The sequence below is a fragment of the Nipponia nippon genome, unplaced genomic scaffold, assembly GCF_047370975.1.
Source record: "Nipponia nippon isolate SJK-2023a ecotype South Korea unplaced genomic scaffold, ASM4737097v1 scaffold_3, whole genome shotgun sequence".
In the NCBI taxonomy this organism is placed as follows: domain Eukaryota; kingdom Metazoa; phylum Chordata; class Aves; order Pelecaniformes; family Threskiornithidae; genus Nipponia; species Nipponia nippon.
The window spans coordinates 67,299,731-67,324,360 of NW_028262347.1; the positions used below are offsets into that span (position 1 = coordinate 67,299,731).

General features: G+C 36.5%; 1 protein-coding gene across 3 annotated transcripts in view; it reads left to right on the plus strand.

The window, feature by feature from the left end:
• IPO8 (importin 8) overlaps nucleotides 1-24,630 on the plus strand; it is a 52,320-nt gene that overhangs the window by 16,801 nt on the left and 10,889 nt on the right. For all 3 annotated transcript variants that reach the window (XM_087765368.1, XM_087765369.1, XM_087765370.1), the window contains 15 exons: nucleotides 463-557; nucleotides 1,134-1,218; nucleotides 3,828-3,962; nucleotides 4,815-4,914; nucleotides 6,588-6,664; nucleotides 7,950-8,066; nucleotides 10,322-10,411; nucleotides 11,099-11,264; nucleotides 11,854-12,014; nucleotides 12,460-12,585; nucleotides 14,378-14,444; nucleotides 15,160-15,285; nucleotides 15,784-15,881; nucleotides 16,915-17,010; nucleotides 18,515-18,735. In XM_087765368.1, coding sequence (XP_087621494.1) covers nucleotides 463-557; nucleotides 1,134-1,218; nucleotides 3,828-3,962; nucleotides 4,815-4,914; nucleotides 6,588-6,664; nucleotides 7,950-8,066; nucleotides 10,322-10,411; nucleotides 11,099-11,264; nucleotides 11,854-12,014; nucleotides 12,460-12,585; nucleotides 14,378-14,444; nucleotides 15,160-15,285; nucleotides 15,784-15,881; nucleotides 16,915-17,010; nucleotides 18,515-18,735 — 1,760 coding nt within the window. The remainder of the gene's footprint in view (nucleotides 1-462; nucleotides 558-1,133; nucleotides 1,219-3,827; nucleotides 3,963-4,814; nucleotides 4,915-6,587; nucleotides 6,665-7,949; nucleotides 8,067-10,321; nucleotides 10,412-11,098; nucleotides 11,265-11,853; nucleotides 12,015-12,459; nucleotides 12,586-14,377; nucleotides 14,445-15,159; nucleotides 15,286-15,783; nucleotides 15,882-16,914; nucleotides 17,011-18,514; nucleotides 18,736-24,630) is intronic.

Sequence of the window (24,630 nt, forward strand, 5' to 3'; positions counted from 1 at the left end):
CTTGAAGAACAAAATAAAAATAGTAATTAAATTCTTGTTTGTGTGTGTACAACATTAACTAGCATTTCCTAAGTTTTTTAGAAATTTATTTCACAACCTTAACGTTAGCTTTTGCATTAGTATATGGTTAGGGTGTATATATTTGGAGGAGTTAATATCATGCTTAATTTTTAAGCCAGAGTGCACGCCACTGTGTAATATTCACATATATGTGAGAGTTTTCATTTTCTAAATATGCATAATTTTAAAAATTTAAAGTACAGGCATTGTACAAGTGTTGCACATATACAGTTATATTGACCAATTAAGATATTTGAAAGTTCCTGAATGCGATATAACTGTTAATGAAAGCTTTAGTCGATGCTGTGGATTTTTATTAGTTTACTCAGTGAGGAATGTTTAAAGCATAATTTCTCTCAACGATACACACAGATAATTTAAAATAAATGTCTTCATTTATAGGAGACTTTGCAAATTGATGAAGATGATAGACCGGAGCTGGTGTGGTGGAAATGCAAGAAGTGGGCGTTGCATATTGTAGCTCGTCTTTTTGAACGGTAACAAACTAGCAGACTGATTAAAAACTAAGTTGGGGTTACAGATCTGTAATGTTACTTGAGGTGCAATTATACAAGACAGTTTAGTTGATTTAACAGGTCATGGTCACTGAAGAGGTATTCCTGCTGCTGTCCTCTGCCTTGCGCTGACACAGCCACTGGTCTAAGCTAGTAGTGAAATGATTTGACTCTCTAAGAAGGCAATAAACTAGCCCCATGGGAAAAGTGCCTTTTTTTTTTTTTTAAAACTACATCTGGCTAGGAGTGCTTATATTCTCAAATATAAAGGCAGGGGAAGATCTGAAAAGAAATCCATAAACATGGAAGTTACAGAGCTTGCGACAAAAAGGTGGCTATATTTACTTGACTATAGTATTGTACCTTATGAGAATCTAAGAAAAGAAAAGGGAAGTGGGGCATTATATGGGAAATAATGGCTTAGAAGGAACCTGTGGGAAAGGATTCCTTTGGGGATGGAAGACTACTCAGCATCCTTTGTGTTTTAGACAGTACTGTGTTTTCCTGACTCGGCAGACTTCTCACAATGTAAATATCTGTGTCCTCTTCTTTTTAAAGGTATGGAAGTCCTGGAAATGTAACTAAAGAATACTTTGAATTCTCAGAGTTTTTTTTAAAAACCTACGCTGTGGGCATACAACAGGTAAGTACAGTTCATTTGTTTCTGAATGAGATCATTTTGGCTGAACAAATGTATTGTTTTTTACAGTGTGCTTGTACTGAAGTTCGTTCATTAAACAAAAATGAACAGTCAGGCAGGTTTTCCTTTTAGTCATTGAGATGTTCTTTAGAACTCAGTGCCGTACAACTGAGGTATAATAACACAAAGTTTCAGCAATTCAAAAGAACCCTGCAGGAAAATTCTCAGAAAAGGCGAGTTCTGATAAAACAATATTATCGTCATGTGTAAACATTCTGGTTATAGCTGAGAGAAAAAACTATTGATGCAGAGGCCTCATGTTATAGAAAGGTGTATTTTCAGGCCAGTCTTTAATAAGGGCTTTTGCTGCAAAAAACTTAGGCACAGTAATCCAATGATAGTGTTTTGTTTCAGGAAGATACAAGCAGATTAGAAAGTGTCTGGAGAACAGCAATAAAAGTTATTTTTTACCTGGAAGGCATATTTTATGAAAATACAGCACAAATTCACAGTTTGCAAGGAAATTATTTTTGTTGGGGAATGCTAATTATGTGTGATTAACATGGTGTGGTGCAGACAGTTCAGTTCTGATAAAATTGCATAGAAGAGAGGCAGTTCCTGTCAGAGTTTTCTGTGTTTTTCTGCCAGCTCAACTGTGGGCCCCTGGGAACGTAGGCTTCCAGGCTTTCAGCATCTCCCTGGTTTGGTGGAATGACTGTAGCAATTGGGTGCCTGAAAGCCCTGAGAGTGCTGGCTCCCAAGCTCAGATGTTTTTGGCACAGCTCCTCCTGTTTCTCATTCAGCCTGCCATATACTAGATGACTAGGAGTGGTACTTCCCAGGCTTTTGGCTCAGCTAAAGCTCTTGGGCGTCCAGGCTTTTGGGTTACATATTCCAAACAGGCTCCTAAGAAGCCAGGAGAATGCAATACGCTCTTCTGCTCATGATTCTGGGCTCTTGATTCCCTTTGGCCTGTAAAATTTGAAAAACACCTGGGAATGCTCTTTTTCAAGTGACAAGTGTTTGGATAATATGTATTTCCAGAATATGTGTCTCCTCAGCATGCTGCCAGATGAAATATCCCTGACGTGGCACCTGCAGGCTTTGTACAGTTTAAATTTCCAGTGTCTTTGATGCAGGGTGCCAGGCTGTTGTTGTCACTTCAAGTCAAATCTAAACTAGATTTCAAAATACCAGGATTGTCTGCAAAACAAAATTATTTTCTCCATCAGTTTGACAACAGAATAGTTTATCCGTCAGTGTATTAATTCTGTGTAAATATGTAAATGTTAAGAACTAAAGAGAGGAATGGTTGTGGTAAGGCTGTAAGCATTAAATGAAAAGAAAAGGCAAACAGTCTAATATCTATTCTAAACTCCTTGCAGTGTTTAACTCCTGAGTGGAAAAGTAGAGTCCCATGGGCAGTTGTCATTTGAAATAGTTAAAGTTTGTCTGTTAAGAGATTAGGCTATGTAGCAGAGGGAGCAGTGTAGCTTTCAGGATAAATGGACTGGACAATGTGCACATTTCTTCCATTTCTGGCTTTTAAATGCTGGTTTGTCACGTTTCCTTGCAGAGTTAGTAAGAATTCTATTGTGAATATTACATTACTAAGCCTTCATTACTTATTCATCACTTGTTAAGTGCTGACATCATGCTAGAGTCCATATGAGAGAGAGACAATTCTTGCCCGAGGAGCATATCATATAAAAGACTTAAGATCAGCCTTAGTACTCCTGATGAAGGAGTTATGTTCAAAATAAGATTTATTATAATGTTCTGAAGAATTACGAAGCAGAATTGTCCTTCTGAAAATATATGACTCAATATTTTGTTACGAATTGCCCTTGATTTTTATTGTTATTCATGTACAAGCCAATTCTTTACACTTACTAACACTTAATAGTTCATCTGCCGTTAGTGCAGATTAGTGGCTTTGTACTGTAGGTTTTTCTTAGTAGAGCAAGCCCTTATATTAAAGAAGCTTTGTGTGATAGAGTTTGTGATAGCATGCTAGATGATACTATGTGATGGTTACAACAGGTAATTGAAGTTAAGGGTTTTGGAGCTCTTCTGATTCACAGATTTAGGTGCTAACCTATTTTTCTTTTCTAGTTTAGTATTTCTACTACATTCTATTCTCCTATTCATCATTCTATTCTTATCACTGTTGTTCCAAAGTAATTTGTCTTCTTTAGGGGCCTGTCCTTAAAAAATGAACACAGACACCACTAACAGATTTAGAAGCCAACCAGTTTGAAAATCTCACTGTGACTTTTCATTATCTATTCCAAATTTTGCTGAGGCCTGTGTAAACTGTGAGCCTGTGAATATTGAAGTATATCTTTGGTTTACAATCACAAGTGATCACATGGTGGGGCTAATAGTAAAGGTAGACATGTACATAAATGCTTGCAGGACTAGATCCTTAATATTTAAATGATTTCTGATTTTTGGATCAAAGGCGTTACAGTGATTACTAACACTAGAATGTCTGCTGTAAAACTAATTAATCTGTCCACGTACATTCACTGAAGAGATGCACTGCATGTCTATGCATGAGAGAGAATTTTTGGTCTTCATTTAAAAATATCAATTTGTCATTTCTTTAGGTTCTCTTAAGAATCTTAGACCAATACAGGCAGAAAGACTACGTCGCGCCACGTGTTCTTCAGCAAACATTAAATTATCTGAACCAAGGGGTTATTCACTCTGTAACATGGAAGCAAATGAAGCCACACATACAGGTCAGTGCATAAAACCCAGTCGTAAACACTGCATGTCATCAGAGTGATTAAAAAAACCCAAAAAAACCCCACCAGTTTTGCAGTTTTAAAGAAGGTTTCATGAATCTTTCATGCAGCAATTGATCTGGGCAAGAAATAGCATCTCTGCACAAATGTGGTTGGTTTTTTCAGTATTATGACTACCTTTTATTGCGGATATTGTTAACTCAATTAAAGATTCTGTTTCATAAGTTCATTATTTTTATTCTTGAAGTCTGCCAGACAGTCATAATGTTCTGGCTTTTAGTAGTTGCTAGTGTTCAGAATTGTCTATAGATTTGGAAATTTATAATTGATTGTAGTGCAAAGATAGTGGGCAAAGAGAACATGAACCATGAGGAACTGAACTCTGTTTTAAGGACATGTTTTATAAGTGAACTAAGAACAAGTGAAAAGTAATTTTCATGCTTTTATTTTTTCATATCGTAAGCTCCCCTCTTGTAGTTAGTTAATCCCATGACTGTTAAGAGGAAGGACTCTGAAATCCATTCTCATGTTAAGTGTTGCACTGGTGAGATCCTTCTGCAGAATGCGGTGTTCTGCTGTTTATAGACTATGTCCTGAAGTATACTTTGTGTGTGGTACTGTATTATTATAAAGTTAGATTGTATAATTACTGCTGTCTGGGACTGTTGCAAAAGGAAAGTATGTATATTGTAAGTTTATTTCTGCTAGCCAAAATAAAAGAGCACTGGTTAAAACAATTTTACTCTTCAGAAAAGTAGGTCTAGTAAATTAGTGTGTAGTGGAGGGAAGCCGTACTGGAATTTGATTTTATGTGTACTTATGTGTATTTGACTTCTCTAATATTAGAGTATAACAGAAGAAGTGATATTCTCTCTAATGTGCTACAAAGATGAGGATGAAGAGCTCTGGCAAGAGGACCCATATGAATATATCCGCATGAAATTTGGTAAATGTTTGTGTTTAGCATTTATTTTCTGCTTTCGTCATAACTGTACACTATAGTCCCAATTAACAGCATGGCCACTGTAGTGTCTGTCTTCACCAGTGTCCTAAACAACAGGAAGAAGAAAATTTGTTTCTTAAATCTCACCAATCTATAGTTAAAAGAAGAAGGCAGATCAAGTGAATTTTAGCCATTTGGCTGGTAGCTTTAAACTAAATGATTCTCTTGATGCTTTTTTCTACTTCACATGTGCTCAGTGCACCCCAAGTAGATGGGCTTGCTCACTTTTTAATGCCAGTTTCAGAATCCTGAGTGGCAGATGTGCCAGCTGTCTGCAAGTTCTTGCAGCTCTCCCTTTGACCAGAAGAGGCCTGACTTGCGCTTTCCCAACTGAAAATTGTTAATGTCATCATCATTTTTTTGCCAATTATTATTACTAAATTGTAAGGTAATTAGATACATGTATTCTTTCAAAAGACTCAGTGCAAAATCTTGGGAACGTCACATAGGACCGTATTATGAATAACCACTTTTACTAGAAGAGTCATGTCACTGAAAAAGAGAAGGGTACTTGAAAAATATAGCAAATTTAGCTGGAAAGCTCCAGTAAGCCAGGCACCACAGAGATATGTGGCATTTGTGAATTTTTAATTAGTTGATTTGGGATTAGCATATGTGAAAACGGAATTTAAATGCTCATAGAATAATTAAAAAAACTTGGAGAGTTGTTATGCAAAAAATTAATCACGATATAGTGTTGATCACTGGGGTACAAATACGCTGCTGATTTTTGGTATATGAATTAAGTTCTTTCTGTGTAAGTAGTGAATCCTGTTTTTATATGTAGCTGTGACAGTTAAATACAGATTTCAGTTGTGTTGTGGAAGGTAAAAAAAAAACAAGCATGAAGGTACATTAAATTTAGTTTAGTGAGGCACATTTGGGTTTGGAACAAGAATTCCAGTAATCTGGTAGTATTTCTTAATCACGTTTTATCTTCAAGTTCTCAGGAAAAGTTAGTGTGTAATCTTAACCACATTTTAAGATTACATTTTTACATCTTTTTACTTAATTCAATTTGTGTAGGGATGTTTGGATGAGAACATGTTTGGCAGCACAGATTTTTTTTCAAGACATAAATTATATTTTCAGTAGGATTAAAGGAGGTTTACTTGTAATGAATGAAGCTGAAAAGCTTCAACTTTCAGCAGTAAAACTACCCCAGATCCAAGTAGTTTTTACATACAAAAGGTTTCCCATCAGGTTTTAATAAAATCAAGCCAAAAATGTGTACATATGGTATACAGATGGTACCGGAATGTATTGTTGTTCTTCCTATAGTGGTTTTAATTAAAAAAAGCCAGGATTTTTCATCCCTTAAATAGATGGTCTCAAAAGAATTAATGAATAAATAATGCATTCCTAATAAAGGGAATGATGAGTAGTCAGTAGATTTGGAAGGTGAGAAGTAAATGCTTTCATAAACTATGTGACATAAGTTTGGGTCTGACTCTTTAACCATGAAGTGAAGACAACCATGTCAATATTTTTGAAGTTACATATTCACCCTGATTTTGTGATATCCCACAAACACGATGGTTTCTCAAAATTTTTTTATTATGCCATTCATTCAGAAAAGGAAATTTTTTTTTCCTTTTTTTTTTTTTATTTGCTAGATGTATTTGAGGATTATGCATCCACTACAACAGCAGCACAGAATCTCCTTTATACTGCTGCGAAGAAGAGAAAAGAGGTATGGAACTAGTGGTTTTTAATTATTTGCAGTTTCCTTGATAACGTCATTTTCCCTTAAATTTGAAGATGCTACAGGAAGCTAGTCTTGAAAAATCTACTTGCTAATACATAGTCAAACGCTTTCCTGGCTGAGTGCTATAAATTTCGGGAGAATTAAAATATGTGTGTATGTATAAATAAATAAATAAGCGGATTCCTCTTGCAGCTTTAAAATTAACCTGCCAGATATGAACTGAGTTGGAATAGATGTATTGGTATTTTCCCAAGTTTACAAACAGCCTCTGTCATGGCTGTTCCGAGCTTCCCAAACTGTAGCAGAGGGAAAAGTGAACCTGATCCTTATTAATTTTCACTGATGCTATTTAAAATCCTGTTGACAGCAATGAAATTAGCAAGAATGAAACCAATTTCATACAGCTGCTCCTTAAATGAGGACATAACTTTTCTGTAGATCTTTCTATACTTACAGTGATCCATGCAAAAGTACCCGGCCAAGCCCTGGAAAGCATATGTCAGTTTGCTAAAACTGCAAACTTTTTTTCTGGGTACCATTTTAACATCCAGTAAACATGGAGTTCCATTTCCAGGTGGATTTTCAGAGAAGAACATAGTCTTTACGTCAGGTGGAATAGCCTATGACCTTTCTACTTCTTTATTGTCAAAACAGCCCTTGCCCACTGACCTTCTCATTGTCATAATTAGTACTGAGACCTTCAAAATGTCATAATATCTGAAAAGCACATAATGGGTGTGGAAATGACATTAAACAATTGGTTTTGCCAAGAAACCTTTCTAAGTCTAGTCAACTTCAGAAGTTACTGCCAAAATCAATAGATTAAAGTAAGTTTGTGAGGTTTTAGTCCAAGCTGTTCTTGAATATGTATATGTTCATACATATATGTACACATATGTATGTATTTATATATGTGTGAGACAAGCCAGAAGAGAAATTAAGGGGAAAAAATGGGTGAGGTACTGTTTGAGCCTCTTGCCTTTTCATCACTTTTTTTTAATTTGTCTCAAGACAATAACAAAAATACCTTATTTACTATTACTAATGTGAAATTTCAAGAAGATTAATTTAATTTTGACAAGTTTGGCTGAAAAGTTGAAAGAGGAGCCTTCTAAATTTTAACTAGGGAAAGATGCTACACATAGTACCTCACAGTTGCTTTGGCCAAGATAAAATTTCTACTTAAAAATGTCATATGAATTTTTTAATTTAAACAATGCTATCAAAATGCTTTGGCAAAAGGAGATTGTGTGTTTTCTGTCTTGCATAGGTATTACCAAAAATGATGGCATATTGCTACCAGATTCTGACAGAGCCAAACATTGATCCAAGGAAAAAAGATGGAGCTTTACATGTTATAGGATCCCTAGCAGATATTTTACTGAAGGTAAGTGGGTAAGGAAGTGAAAAAGGTTTGTAATTCTTATTATCAATTGTCATTTCCAATAAAAAAGCCTTAGCTTATAAAGTATGGCTAGCCCTTAGCCATATTTATAAAGTCCATAGAGAGATTGCATTGTGCAATAAGAATCTGAGGGTTTGTTTCTTTAAAAATATTAACATTCTTTCCTGTTTTTTGTATTCCCATTTTATATGCAGATTTTTCTTCTCAAGTTTCTCCAAAGCTCTGTTTGTTTGCTACAGAACAGTCCATTGGTCCTCTCCTGCTTTACTAGTAAAATGGAAGGGTGTTAAAAAAGCAAACATGCATTCCATCAATAACATTGCCTATGATTCTTTAGCAAACCCCCCAACAGCCTGCACTATTGTGGGCTTCTTCTGGTTCCAGAAAAATGTTTACTTAACATGTTGCAGGAATGTTTTGTTTAGCTTTCCAGCTTTCTTACCCTACAATGTGTGGCTTTAAGTCTTATTTCATCAGCCAGTTGGGAGTTTTGAAAATAACTGGAAAGAGCACAGAGTTTCTATCCTTCCTCCATTTTTTACAGACAGTATCTTCAGAATTTTGAGTATTTTTCTGGAATTTGAATACGCATTTAATCCACACTGTTGCTCTTTAATGTAATATTGATTACAGTTTCCCTTATGCTTTTGTAGACGGTGGAGTCCAAAGTATGCCCTCTCTCCATGTCAAAAGTAACTGCCAAAAAGTTAACACTTTTAGCATGAGAATGGTGGACTTGTGCTGGAGGCTTCCTTTTAAAAGTAATTTATTTTATTTTATGTGAGTTGTCTCTCTGTGCAAGACGTGTCTTCATGTTACAAGCAACATCTTACCAACATTTACCATCTATTTTTTACCAATGTACCAATCCATGATCTGATCTGAAACATCAGTAACTTTTGCAGACTTTTTATACATTATGTTGGATTGTAAATGCCCTCCCTCATGCTGGAGTATAACAGTGAAAGAGGAAGACATTGTTCATGTTGTGAGGAGCCTGTCATATTGACTGGGGGTTTCTAAACCCATTTATCTCTGTCCTGAGAGAAAAAAAGGGATTTATTCCAGTATACTGCTCCTGTTTGAAATTTTCAGTCTTGAAACACAAGGTTATAATATACTTTATAAAAGAGTAATAATCCCCAAATACTGCAGAGTCCTCTCAACTCTGAATTTCTTGTGTTTGGGATTTGGCAGATTGAAAAATTCCATGAACTCTCTCTGCATAAAATACTCGATGTGTAAGTGCTTTCTGACTGGTGAGCTGACTGAGATACAGATTGTAAGGAGCTCGTAGACACAAGGACCCTGCCTTAGCCGCCTCTCCACAGTGGCTCCAGTTTAATGCATGCAAACCTCTGACGTGTTTTTTCTCTGCTCAGTTCTTCATCTGCCTCTTTGAAGGTTGGGGAATCAGTGGGGGAAAAAATGATGTGTGCAGTGGTGAAGTAGAAGTGTGATCACCTAAGATACATTTTGTATTGAATGTCCCCTTTCACCCTCTTCCTGTCTTAGCCACTGAATCATTCTTTTAGATGGTAACACAGGCCCCAGCATATATCTTTTCTAGTAATCTGGAGCTATAGGTGCTAGGAGATTCCCAAGTCTCCATGCTGGTGGTCCTGGCTTCCTATGAATATTTTGGGATTTGCCAAGGTTGGAATAATGAAGGATAATTTTAATTGAATATCCTTCTCCAGCCAAGGAGATTTCTATTACAAAGGAATTATCTTAGTCCGTTAATAAACACGAAAAAAGATGTGTGTTATTGTTGTAGTGTGTAAAATAATTAGTTTTGGTGCTTATAGTAACAGTAGGTCATTTGAAACTCAGATCTGTTTCATACTAAGCTTATATTTATCTTCAGGTATGTATGTACTCCTTTGTAGGAAGAATGGGGGTACTAGGTTATTGATCCTGACTGATTTTTAAGAAAAATCAGCTGGAATCAATTGCCTTAAAGAAAATGAAAATTCCAGTATACAGTATTGTAATGAGTAGTGTAGAGTTGAATATTTTATGTACAGTTCTTTCACTTATCTGGCTTTTGAACTTGCTATGCTTATGAGGTTTGTTCAGATCAAGGTACAAGATCCAGACCTCTTCGTGAGAGAATACCTTTATTACATAGACAAATCATTGTATTTCCCATGGTTGATAGTTGAAACGGATTACTGGCTAGAATGAAGTATGTGAAATGAATGGTCTCCAAAATTAATTTTTATTTACACCAACAGAAGAGTGTCTTCAAGGATCAAATGGAGCTGATGTTACAGAATCATGTATTTCCATTGTTCATGTCTAACCTCGGGTACCTCAGAGCTAGAGTAAGTTCACCAGTTCAATTAATTTCAGTATTTGCCATGATTCTTTCCTTTGCAGTTTGACTTCATTCTGAATGTTAATGAAAGAAATAAAGCAAATACATAGTAAAATTTCAAATAACGACCTTGTACAGTAATTTTTCAGCATTTTGATTTGAAAAAATGATTTGTCAGTTGAATGAATTGATGTGAAGTCTGTGTCATATTATTGTTTACCTATTTGATCAGACTGGAGAATTTTAGCAGTGGTTGTGGCGGTTTTCTAACCATTGTTCATTAGCAGATCTCAATAACTAGAGTGGCTGGATGGCTGTGAAGAATAGGTAGGATTTCCACAGAATAGATAATGTCAGTTTGACTGTAGCTTGAAGAAAATCCCCAAGTGCCCATATCAGTCATAAACAAACAGTTAGTTTTCTTTAATTTCTGTTCTGATTCTTTTTCCCCCAGAAGGACCAAAACTGAATGCCAATTATGTGCATGCTGAATTTATTGGAATTTGGGAAAGGAAAATAAAGAACTGCTTGAGTGCAAAAACTGTGTTACATTCACTGTATGAATACACCATAATTAAGAAAAAAAAAAGCAATACATGCAAACAGAGAGATAGTTACCATTATTTTTGAATCAGTAAAAAAAAATGCTAAAAATTACAATAGTCCCTAACTTGCTTTTCTTTTTGTCATGCAGTCCTGTTGGGTACTTCATTCATTCAGTGCTTTGAAATTTCACAATGAGCTAAACTTGAGGAATGCAGTAGAGTTGGCAAAGAAGAGCCTGATTGATGATAAGGAAATGCCTGTCAAAGTAGAAGCAGCCATAGCTCTTCAGACATTAATAAGCAACCAAGAGCAAGGTATGCTACAGTGATTCCTCAGTTGTATACACTGATTTTTTTTAGAGCTGAGGAGGTTGGTGCAGATTTATCTAAACATTTCTACCATTTAAAGACATAGATTTCAGAACATTTCATCATGTTTAGACAGCTTCACTTGCTCGTTAGTTGCTGTACACATCCCAGAATTCTGACTTCAAGTTTTTATGGCAGGTCTCTGCACAAAAGAAGTTAGAATCAACATATTTCTTTCAATAAAGTAAATAGTGCCTGTCTTTGTTTTTCTTCAGTGAAGTGAAATAGTGTGTATGTTTAAGAACAAATGCTGCCTGTGTAGGAGGGCATGTATTCCCCCAAAACAGTGGATTTTTGTTGTAGATGGCATTTCAGTTTTGAATGTGGTAAATGTACAATTTATTTACTTGATTAGTCTACTAGTTATGGGCTGTAAAAGTGCCTCGGGTAGGTTTTTTGGCTTTTTTTTAATTTAGTGAATTAAACTTTAAAAAATTATTTTGTTCAAGAGTAGTCAGTTACCTAGTGGTTTTGAGATACTGTATGTTTATGTTTATGGATAGTTGATTTCACCTAGTTTCAATTGTTTTTTTAGCCAAGGAATATGTGAAGCCTTATGTAAGGCCAGTAATGCAAGAGCTCTTGCACATTGTTAGAGAGACGGAAAATGATGATCTTACTAATGTAATCCAGAAGATGATCTGTGAGTACAGTCAGGAAGTAGCTACTATCGCCGTTGACATGACTCAACACCTGGTAAGAGACAATAGTAAAACACAGTACAGCCAGAAGCACATGCTTGGTTTGGTAAACATTTAATGAACTTTGTTTGAAGTGTACACTGTTTAAAGTACTCTTTATAAAGGCCCACCTCTAGTATTCAGAATATTTTTTTTTCTGTATGAAGCATCTTTAAAACCTATAGGTTTTTCAAAGATACTGAATTTTGTCACTGGTTTTAATGAGCCAAGCTCTAACTATTTAACATTTCAAATGGTTTAACATAGCCAGACTTCTCAAAAAAAGAGGAGTTTCTAATTTTCTGTATTCCTCTTTCAAAAGTAAGGAGCATATTTTTCAATGCTGACAGCTCTTACAGATAAGGCATTGCTGCTGTTGCGTTAGCTGTCTTGGGTTTTGCGTGACAAATTAGAAATGTGAGTATGCTCTTGAATGTCAAGTTGGTTGTTTTTTTTCATAGGCTGAAATATTTGGTAAAGTACTTCAGAGTGAGGAATATGAGGAAGTAGAGGACAAAACAGTTATGGCCATGGGCATATTGCACACAATTGACACTATCCTGACGGTTGTGGAAGATCACAAGGAGGTGAGATTTTCTTTTATACATCTTTTCTCCTGCTATTGCCTCATGCCTTTCATTCATGACAACAAGCACTTCTATGTATGTTACATCACTTGAGTTGACATAAATGTGCATTTACTGTAGCAGGATGGTGAATTAGTACCAAGTGATCTCTGGCAAATTTGAATTTAAAGCCCAGTTTACTTTTGTGATTTCTTAATTGTTTAGCTCTCAACTTTGAGGGGAATTTATATCCTGAGGGTAACATCTTTAGCTCTTATTCTGGTAAACACTTCATCAGATAACCGTATTACAGACTGTTAAAACAGATTTTAGGGAGAAATATTTTGTGTAAGGCTATTTTTTTCACAGTGGTGACTCATATTTTGTTGTTTACCCAGCAGTTTCTTGGCTAGAATTCCTAGGAATTGGTCTCCCAGTTGTAAGTCTACATTTCACACGTTCAGGGAAGAAAGAGATTTTTTCTGCTCATACCATGTGGGCTGACTGAGGTAGGAAGGAGTTCAGTGACTGACCAGAGAGGCAAAGTCAGTCAGTAACTTTAAGCTCAGTTGGCATAAAAGTGCTTTGTCCTGCATTGTTTTGCTTCCTTGATTTACAGTGAGAGTGTTTCATTGCAAGTGTTAAATCTTTTTATGAACCTTATAATTTAAAAAATACATTAATTAAAATACTAATTATTTTCTTGTAAGACCATTGTGTTCCTTTGGATTTCAAAACATCTTTCATCCCTTTACAAGATCTTTTGAAAGCTAAAATGAAATCTGGTAGCTAAGCTGAGCATCAGGAATGATAGTCTGAAGTGGATCTTCAGGTTTTAGCCTAGGAAAACCTTTGGGGTTGGGGTATTTTTGGTATAAACTTAGCAGCTTGTTTTTCTGTTGTGTGAAGCAGAAACTAAAATACTGTGCAGAGTGCTCTTCATCTCAGGATCTTAAATCATTTTAGAATTGATGTAAATGATATAGAAATGATATATGAGGCTGAAAACTCCCTAGAAATTCCTTTCCCTTTCACCATTAAGTAAGTATGGAGAGAGTTTAGGGGATGATAACTTTTGAGTCAAGTGTCTGAAGGTAAGTGGATGAATCTGTGGTCACATACTTAATTCCTTTGCTAGAACAAGCCCAGAAAGCCTGACATCCTGCAAGGTTATGTTTGTAATGAATGACCTGTGGTAACAACATGAAATGTCTGTATTTGCAGGTTTTAATTAGACTTATAATGTGGCTGTACAGTTCTCCTTGTAATTTAGTTTAATTCATAAATGTAGTCTTTCTGTCCAACATGGCAAGGCTGAATCCTGACTTCAACACAGTTGTATGCTCCCAATTTCTGCATGTGTTCCTCTTGCTGAGCCTGCTTTGGGAAGCTCTCCATAGACCTTAGGCAAAAGCATCTTTTCCTTTCTTCCTTTTGACTTATTCTACTTCAAAGGTTTTGGACAGAGGCTTTATCTCAAACACTTCCAGTACAGTGTTACTTCATATCCAGACAGGACAACAGATAAAGTTTTCGATAGGATCTGTAGATTAACCATAAAATAAGATTTTTTTTTTAAATAAAGAAAAATGCTGTAAGTGACAAGTTTTAAAGCAATACTGTTTATTGAAAATTTGAGTACTTAGGTCAGTGAGACCTTATTTCATAATATTGTGATCATTAATGCAGCATTTAAAAAGTGATAAAAGCCTTTTTGCTTTGAAGAACTTCTTAAGCTGAATTAGTCAAATACATTGATTAAATTACTGTATTTCTAAGTTTTTAAATAAACTGCTTTATGTTTTTATTTCAGATAACTCAACAGCTCGAGAGCATTTGTTTACAGATCATTGGCCTCGTTTTGCAGAAACACGTTATAGGTATGTTTTAGAGATAATTTTTAGAAAAACATTGCATGGTTTTACATAAAAAATTCTTAAATTAATTATTACAAACAATACTATCTTCCTGAACAGAACTTCATCTTTTTTTGTGTGTGCTTCTTTAAAGAAAAAAAGACATTAATTTTCAGTTATGATTTGTTTCTCCTGATCTCCTCTTGTACATTAGTCAGGCTGGGTATTGTGTTTTGGAGGTCAGACTCAAAAGCAGAAGATGCAGTTCTGATTATAGTTCTAGCTAGCTGTGTTAAAGGACAACGTCTACAATTACATTAGTGTTTTATGGACATGGTCTGCAATTAAATTACTGCTTTATCAGTCCCTGCGCTGAAGAGCTACACAGTTTTGTGATAAGGCTTTTAAGAAAAAACAAAGTAAAATGAAAATATTTTTCAGTAAATAAAAATATTTTTCAGTAAATTGTTTAGAAACAATGTCTTTGATGTGCTGGTAATAATCTTTCTGGTGTGTATTTATAATGAAAAACTATGCATATTGTTGTAACTATAGCCAACATAAGGCCCATCTAAAAAAGTCTTTTCCATTATGTGTTATTTTTCTACGTATTGATTTAGTTACTAATTGCTGTCTTCTAGTTGTTGTATGACGTGGGGCTTGGTTTCAGATTTCAAGGTATTTGCAAGCTAAATTTATTTTTTAAAGCACCCTACTTAAAATTGTTTCTCCTTTCCAGAGTTTTACGAAGAAATTCTCTCCTTGGCCTACAGCTTGACATGCCAGATGATTTCACCTCAAATGTGGCAGCTTTTAGGTGTTCTGTATGAGGTTTTCCAGCAGGATTGCTTTGAGTACTTTGCAGGTACGATCGCTTCTATTCTACTGATGTTTCCACTGTTTGGGAATTCATCTCTAAAATCCACCTTAATAAGGGTCGCTTCCATTTAGTGTCTTGGTTTAAAATGATCATGTATTTGAGTCATGCCCTGACCGTCTGTTTAGTGTGGGAGTATAACAGGAGCATATTTAAGTAGGAGAAGCATGTTCAAATCTGTCAGTGTGATCAGCTATAGTAGGAGGTCCTGAACTCAAAGCAAGCTGAAATATACAAAGTTGATGTGAAACTACAAATTAATTAATTAAAATGTAGTGCTATTCTATTTCCTCTTCTGAGAATACACCCTGCATGGTGCACTTTATGAAGAATTCTGCTAGAATCGACTTTTGCAGAGTTTGAACTTCCAACCATATCCAAGAATCTGAGCTAATGAAACCCATTATAGGACTGCAGCCTCACTGGTTAGCACTTGCATGGATTAGTTTGTAATTTTTTTTCTCTTTTGCTCTCCCTGTTCTGCAGATATGATGCCTCTCTTGCATAATTATGTGACCATTGACACTGATACTTTACTGTCTAACCCAAAGCATTTAGAAATCATTTACGCTATGTGTAAAAAGGTAAGGCTTCTGATTCTTACTGTTGCCTTATCACTGGTACTTAACAATCAGGTTAGCAGAGTGACCTGAACATGCCAGGTGGTGGCTAGTCATTTCAGAACGAAATGAAATTTGGTCTCGGCTCAGTTCCGAGTACGATTAGCACCTTCACACTTTTTAAGTGACATGCTTTTTAAAAAATTACATGCACAAATCTATGTGGGAGAAAGTTGCTGTTTGTCTTGACTCTCTTCTATGAACAGCTATTTTGGTAAGTAGAGGAATTAATGAAGCCCGATTTCCTTGGGTTATGTATCTTGTGATTGGATTCTCTAGTTGTCAGCTAAGGTGCAAACTCATATGAAGTTCTTCCTGCATTTATAATGTTTGTCTTTTATGCTGATTCTCTCATGTGTAATAAAGTATGAGATCACGCTGCAGCCTTTCTCTGATTTTGGGCATTATAGAGCGTTAGCCATCTAGCTACCTGCTTATTCTTAAGAAACTTAGAGAAATGGAATGTGTTTGAGAATTCTGCTTCTTTGTCAGGTTTGATTGACACTGACCATAGGGTTGAAGTGTACTGAGAAGAAGCAGTCAGTTTCACATGTATGTGCATATACATAGAGTGATTGTATACATCTTATTTTTAGTCAGAAACTAGCCTAGGGATAGGACTTCACTTTGCCAGGCTGTTAATCTGCTAGCGACTATTAGAATTGAAGTCAAAAAACGGAAGCAGAATGTGGAATCAATGATTCTTATAAGTAACATTCACTTTAAAAACGGGAAAGTGATGACATATAAAGAATACTAACATTCATAAGGAACTATAGCAGTTTTCTTCTAAATTTTTAAATTCATCTTTAGCCACTTATCCTTTATGTCCTGTGGAGATGATTTTTTATGTGTCGTAATTCCTCACGAAATATAGCATGAATAGGTATGCGTATGCCATGTAGAGGTTTTTTGATGTATGCAGGTACAGGAGCACTTGCTTTCAAAGTTGTCAGTGATTAATACTGATAAACTAAATTGTCATTCTGGTTGTTAGGTATTAACAGGAGATGCAGGAGAAGATGCAGAGTGCCATGCAGCCAAACTCCTAGAAGTAATTGTTCTTCAATGCAAAGGACGTGGTATTGACCAGGTGATACATATTGAACAGGTTTTCTCTTTTACTGGTTTCCAGTGATACGTGTATGATTCCTGAGAAAAGCAATTAGAATTAGAGAATTTGAGGGAAGTATAAAGTGTAGGTATGGGGAGAAATACAGAAAGAAGTAAACGAGCTCAGGATAGTTTGTAAGGTTGGGGTTTTTTTTGTTTGGTTCGTTTTTTTGGGTTTTTTTTTTTGAGATTAGAGGTTAGTGGGCATGACCGGAAAATGAATATAGACTGAACAATAGGGATATAGTATGATGTGCAGGATTGTGGTTTTTTGCTTTCTCCTAATAGGATTTCCCTTTTGATGCAAAACACACATTGTCAAAACTATTGTGGCTGAGAGGTTAACTATCCATATCCAGCTGCTGAAGTTGTTTCTCCAAGCAATATGAACTTGGTCCTTTTTAATATTTTGAATTACTTAGTGCATTTGGAAACGAAGAATTTTTAGCGTGGCTGGATTGTGATTGCTGGGAAAAACATAATCACAATTTTCCAGAGTTTCTTAGAACACACTTTTAGATAGTAGCCTTTTTCGTACTAAGAGCTAAATTCTGGTCTCATGTTTTACATAACGCTCTAACCTAAATTACTTTAACATATCATATTTGATGTTGCCACAGTGCAATCCATGGACTTCAGTGATAAATTTTCAGTTAATTTCACTGAAACCAATATAACTTTACTAGTGTAAATCTGAAGTCATTGAAGATAAAAGTGTTCCCTGAAAGATTTTATTTTGAAAAGAAATCTGGAAGGGATTAAAGTGAATTCTATGCATTTGCATTGAAATAAGTATGTGGTGGAAGGCTTAATTGAGCTGCACAACTCTGTGAATTCAAATGGTTGCACACTGAACTGAAGCTCATAAGCTAAAACGTTCATAATGCTTCCCAAATTATTATAAAGCATAAACCTGCACATTGCAATATATGTAGATGTTTATTTCATTGTGTAGAAATTTGTTCATACTTGCTTTTACCTGAATAAACGCACTCATTTCAAACTTTTATAAGAAATTTAATATCACTTTACATGTATTAGGTAAAACTTCTTGTATTTGTCTTGCAGATTTAGGTAATTTCATTTTTAATGCCTGTTAGTTTTGAAATTGTTGGATATCTTTATTCAAAGATGAGAATGTTTTTGAGTTCTTTTCTAAGCCTTTTATACATGCTAGAACAAATTCCACCAAATGGCCCCAAATATTCTCCTCTATGCTGAGAATAACATTGGCAATTTTTAGCTCAGAGAATAGCTGTTTTGGGAAAGATTTATAAGCATGTAATTAGAGGCTTAAAATGCTTTTATACTAGGAAGTGACTAGAACGCGTTCCTAGGTTATACCAGGACTTGAATTAACTCTGGAGACCAATTCCAGACAAAAGTATTTTAAACTTTTGTATAATCTGGCAACATGTATAATGCCTATTTTGGTTGTTTTGTTTTGTTTTTTCTTTTCTTCTCCTTTATATTTATATGCCCAGTGTATTCCACTCTTTGTGGAGGCTGTTCTGGAGCGGTTAACTAGAGGAGTTAAAACAAGCGAGCTTCGTACCATGTGTCTTCAGGTTGCCATAGCTGCACTCTACTACAATCCTGACCTACTTCTGCACACCTTAGAGAACATCAGATTTCCACATAATCCTGAGCCCATCACTGCACAGTTCATAAACCAGTGGATGAATGACACAGACTGTTTTCTTGGGCAAGTATTGTGGTTTTTTCTTTTAAAACTCCATGGTTTTGATTGTTTTGTTCACTTCTGTTTGTATCCTTAGTCATGTTGATGAAAGAGTTCTCATTCCTTGGTTAGTCTAAATCACAGTAATCCACACCAGATCTAATTGCTGTGATGCCAGTAAAGGTGACCTATGTCCATGTAACTTTTCTGGGTCTGTTGAGCTATGTTGCTGAATTTTCTGTGTTGTGAGGATACAAGGGTGCAATACATACTATGTTTCAGAATTCTTTTAAGTTCCTTAATCACAAACTATCTGCTTCTCCAAGAAATGGTCCAGCATGCATTGAGGGTAATATTCAGAGCTGACCAGCAGGATTTCAGCGAGATGTTCACCTTTTTTCTGAAACGCTGTATACATATTTTTTTGTTCTGTATTTTATAAAGTATTTTTAACTGCTTCATTTAATGTTAAAAAAACATTATTCTGTCCAATGAATCCACACTCTGATTTTAATCCCTGTGAGTTGTTCCTGATCAACTTGCATATTTATCATTATGCCATTGATGTACTGACTGTTTAGCATACTCCTGAACTTAAACTTCATTCCAACCTCCCTTGAACACGTGTGTACACTGCACCACTGTGCCCTTGGGCAGGAGCTGAGCATTTGTAAAGTAAATGAAGGTGGACAGAGCCTGTCATCACATAGCTAAGCATGCACTTGATGCTGGGTGGATATGAAATGCAGTGCTTGACGGTTAGTGGTTGCCTCTCAGCTGAGATGTGGTGTCTGACTGTGAGATTCAAATCCATTTAAGGGCAAAGCAGACAGTCGGTTGTAGTTAGCAGCTACCTCTCACCTTCCTGCTGTGAGTTAAGTTTTGTCATTGGAGGCTGACATCTGACTGCAGGTGTACGGATAGGCTTAGAATATGCCTTCTCTGTGCATAGTCTATGCCAACAGACCAAGTGAAATGTCAGCCTGTTAGGACTCATGCCATGAATGAGCGTGGGCTGAGACAGACAGCTCCTGACCCATAGATGCATACCTTATTTTAGGTTGTCGTTCTTTTCCTACCTGTTTATGGTTTCTCCACTCCCCAGTCATCCAAATAGCTTTTCTCCATACCAATTCTTATTTGAGTTAGTCTTCCCTGAACAGAATTATATGCCATCTTGGTATAGCTGCATTATTGCCTCGGTGTCCATCTTGAATTTAGAACTGCGTGGTGCATTATAGGACGGCATTACCTTTTTCATAACTGTAATAAAATAGTGACTCCCACTCAATCAATGACCGACTGGTATATGTGGGTTTTGCTGTCAGCATATCCTTTGTAGTATTTTTAAAACACATACCAAATGTACATGATAAAAATTTGGTTTTCTCCCTCCTCTGTTGTAAGTACATAGTTTAGTGGGATGAGAATGAAAGTGCCATAGTTTGTAGAATTGCAGCATTGACTACCTTATTTCAGGTCTGCACGTTAATTCTGTCTGTTTTACTAGAATGAAAACCACTTGGAGATACCAGAGAAATTGCCTGCTTTAGTGTATACAGGCTTTGTGCAGATTCCCCATTCATGTCTCTATTTGAAGGTATTACCATAGCAGTCTCTCCTTAAAGAAAAAAGAATTAAAAGTACTAAATTAAATGGATAAAAAGTGGGGAAAAAAGTCTCTTATTCATTATAACAAAAATGGCCAGTTCATATTACCACAAGCATTCTGACTTCTTCTACCTGCTGTGTATGTGAAATGTCTGCAGTACATCCTGTGTCTTAACATAAATGCACATCTTATCAATTAGAGGGGTTACTTGAGTTGGTGAAAAAGAAGGGGTAAAGGACCCAATGTCGCTCATTTCTTTTGGAATGCCAGGGGCTTAAAAATGGCACATTCAAGTCTACCTCTCCCACACCTTGTGGTAATATTATTGTTAATTACTAAATTATTTTTATATCTACTGACTTTAGAAAAGAGCAAGACGTTTTAGCATTTCCGTGTACCGATTTTTTTTATGGCTGAAGCAAAGTTCTTGAGATTCAGCTCTTTGTGCTGTCATTTTTATTACTGCATATTAAATGCTGAATGCATACAGAGACAGTAGGAAAGAAGATATTCCCTAGAGGTGGTAAACTTGTCATTCCTTTTTCAAAAGAGGTCAAAAATGAAAGAGATTTATAGCCTTAAACAGTTCATCCTGGAGCATTCGGTGAGGAACTAGTCAGATCCAGAAGGGAAAAATGCTGCAGATCTGACTAGGCTCCAACCTCAAGCCCTCCTGTGAGCTACAGCTTAACTTTCACTTCTTTTGTGTTGCTCTTCAAAAAGCATCAGCTACTATGACTGCTGTTCAACTAAATTCTTCTTCAGAGCTGAGACAAAAGTTGACAAAGCCTATGAAAATGAAACACAGAGATCACGATGCTAGATTCTGCTCAGACTCTGCACTTGAATGGCAGCAGAAGATTAAAATGTATCTTTTTGATCTGCTGTTACCAGCAGTGAAATAAATACCTGTAATATTGCTTAAAACTAAAAATCACTCTTTCTTCAGTGCTGTCTCCTCAGTATGTGGCTTCCAGGATTAGGGCTTTTGCTATAGTACTGCTTGTCAGGCACTGTGATGTGGTGTAAGTGGCTTTCATCCCTTCCCTCAGGACAGCACTGCTTCTAGAAGACCATTTGGTTTACTAAGAGTAGTAAGGGTCATCATCTGAACAGCAGCCAGATATTCAGGGGCCTAACTGAACAGGAAGACATAAATGCAAACAAAACCTGGCTTGCTTGAAACCCTTCCTTGGGTCCACCCCTGCAGACTTCATGTCTTCATAAGTGAAGACAGCAGTGGACACCCTGATCTGTACAATCCTTTTCCTCACCAGCCATCATTCGCTGCTGCTTTGGTTTACAGTTAGATTGCTTTGCAGCAAGAGGCAGTTTTAGGCTTAAATTCAAATCAGTTGGAAGACTCACAGATCCTAGAGAAACTGGAGAAGATCAAAGTAGATCCACCTCCAGGTGTGAAGGACCAGGTGAATCTTACTGCTGTTTGTCAGCCATGCAGGAAATCTGTGACTTACAGTGGCTCTTTGAGATGCTTTGTCCACATAAATCTCACACCCCTTTGTCCTTCTTCTGCTCCTGTGAAGTCTTAGTACTGCTCTGCCAGCAGTAGGGTTGTGTGTGTCTGCGTGCTCTCAGGCTGGAGCCAACAGTGTTTGCCAAAAGAATGCAGGGTTTCTTGAGCAGCACTTGTGGACGCATGAGATGGAATCCATGGGAATAATACATCTTGGGGGGGAAAAGCAGTTACGGTAAGATAAGTAACTGTTCTTCCATGTTATTAAAAATATGGAAACTATTTAAAACTGATTAGAAATTTGGAATATTAGAAATGATCCAGGCAAGGAGAGCTCAGAACTCATTGTAAGACTGTGCATAAATCCAGTATGTCATTGTGGATGTTACATATCTGTGGATGTGTGCCCATAATGCCCATGTACCACAGTATGTTGTATTTATTTATTTCTAAATGTTTTCTACAATAACTTCAAACTAAAAAGCCATTTGTACAATGGCCTTACTACTTTCCACCTTTTCCCTGACAGCTGAAATTCGGGTGACTTCTGTGTGACTTATGCTTACTCTCGTAGTAAAAATTCTTCTGTGGAAACTAGGGTGAAAGGAAAATCTAACTTGCTTCAAAAAAACCTCAATAAGTGATTTTATTTTTTTAGAAGCTGCATAGGGGGATTTATTTGATAGGAGTTTAAATAGTTAGAAAACCTAGTTTTCTCAGAGTTGTATGTAAAATCCAAGTCTTGTGTAGGAAAACAGGGTTGGTTCCAAGTTTGCAAGTAGAAGGAAATGGCTAATTATTTGCAGTTTGTCCAGGAACTGGATTGATGTAGTAGAAAGCAAGTTGATCCTCACATGAAGGAGCACAGCAAACCAGTAAATAAAAGGCTTAGCGATTTCCCTTTCAAATACTTTCAGCTTGGTTTAAAATACAAAAGGTTCCTAGATCTTTTTGTCCTGTATTGGAAGGAAGTGTATTAGCAAGAAAAGGTCCTGCATATTATGAAGACCACACACAGCTTGTTAAAAACAGACTTGCCTAGGAGTCGTGCGTTGCGCTGCCACGTGTTGCATCTTGATATACCATTGAGGGAGCAAGCAGAGCCCGTGATTGTTAGGGAGGACTCTTGTGTGCTGCCGAGCAATTCAGTACAGATCTCGAAGCACAAAGCACTAAGGAGAATCGTATCCAGGCTCCCTCGTGCAGATGGAAGGGTGCTGAAATAATGAGTCTTTTGATAGCAGAGGAATGGTCCTGAAACCATTCTTTGCCATTACGAAAATATGTAAATGACATAAAACTGTTTCGCTTGTTCAGTCCTGTGGGTACTTGATACAGCCGGGACGTAGTAGAATGCTGAACTTAAGGCAAGGCAGATGCTTATCCTGCTGTTTGTCTCTGCTGGCAGGTGGAAGAAACAAGTCTCCTTCTGGCTCAGGTTCACTAAAGATGTCTTGATGCCTGGATTTCTTCTGTCCTGCTGGGCCTTCTAATAACATGCATATTCTGAAGACATGTTCATTCTTACAACTTCTCTGTTTAGAAGCTTGAAAATGGAGCATGACAAATATGCTGTATTTTTTGGCCATTTGGTCTGCTTCCTAATGATGACTTCCTTTTGAACAGCAATGCTTGATTCTTGCACTTACGTTTGCTGTCCAGAAAAGATAATTTAATATGAAGCTAAACCACTAATTGCTAAGATTTTTTTTGACATTTTATTGTGTTGCATTTTGCAATTGGCATTGTGTAATGGTAACTTTTTCAAATGTATTTTAAAAGGTAGTGCCAAGTGTCATTAACTACTCTGGTGCATGTACACTGAAATTGCTTCATTATACATGTGGGGCTTGAAGAAATTTCATGGCTTCCCAGTGTCAAGATGCAGGACGGAAGTCTTGTGCATAGATTACAGAGCTTTGGTCAAACTTGGATGAAGGTGCTGGCAGAGAGAGGAGGTAGAGAAAGTTCTTTCCTTTTGTACTTGCAGTAAGGACAACTCTCCCAAAAAAGCTATGCTTCATTCACAGATAGCATCATCTTTAGCTTGGATTTTGGTTTCCACAGTGTTGGCATGAGAGCAAATGGCAACGAGCTTGCTTTCAACACAGATAAACTGACAGGAGTAAGGGATTTAATTTTTTTTTGTGTGAAAACAGACCCTGTTTCCCTGACTCAGTTTCCTTGGGTGATTTGTATGCCCTCTTTTGTGCCCCATTCCTTCTGAAAAGAAAGTATTGCAGTTAGCAGTGATGGAAGGACGCTCTTCACCTACTTGCACATTTTTCAACACGTGTAATGGAGCAGCCAAACCCAACATGACAAAGCATGTCATTTGATATGCTAGTTGACTTTGTTTTTCTTGGAAGCTCTTCTGTGATCATAATGTTACGCATGGTCATATATAATTTATTGTTGTTGTCAACTACCCTGAGAATGGAATCACTTCACTAAGCCCTAACAGGACTAACAACGTGGGAGGTGTAATGAAATCCCTCCAGAGCCCCAGCCTTGTTTAAGCACGTGTAAAGTTCAGAAAGCTGTAATACATGATCACTTGTATTACTTAAAGAATATTATAGTTCAGTAGCATATTATATGGGATCTTTGGTAATGAAATTGTAAGCACTTTTAAAATTGTATTTCTATAGCGATTTTTGAAGTGGTGGATTGAGCTGGCTCTTCCCCTGTAAGCTTTATTGCAGTCTGTGGTGCACATCTTATTAGCTTCTTCTCTCTCAACTTGTATCCTCTTCATTCCAAAGTAAAACTGATTCAGTAACGAAGTACCTACCGAGAGTCTGGAGGATGGCCATTTTCTGCCAGCTCTGGA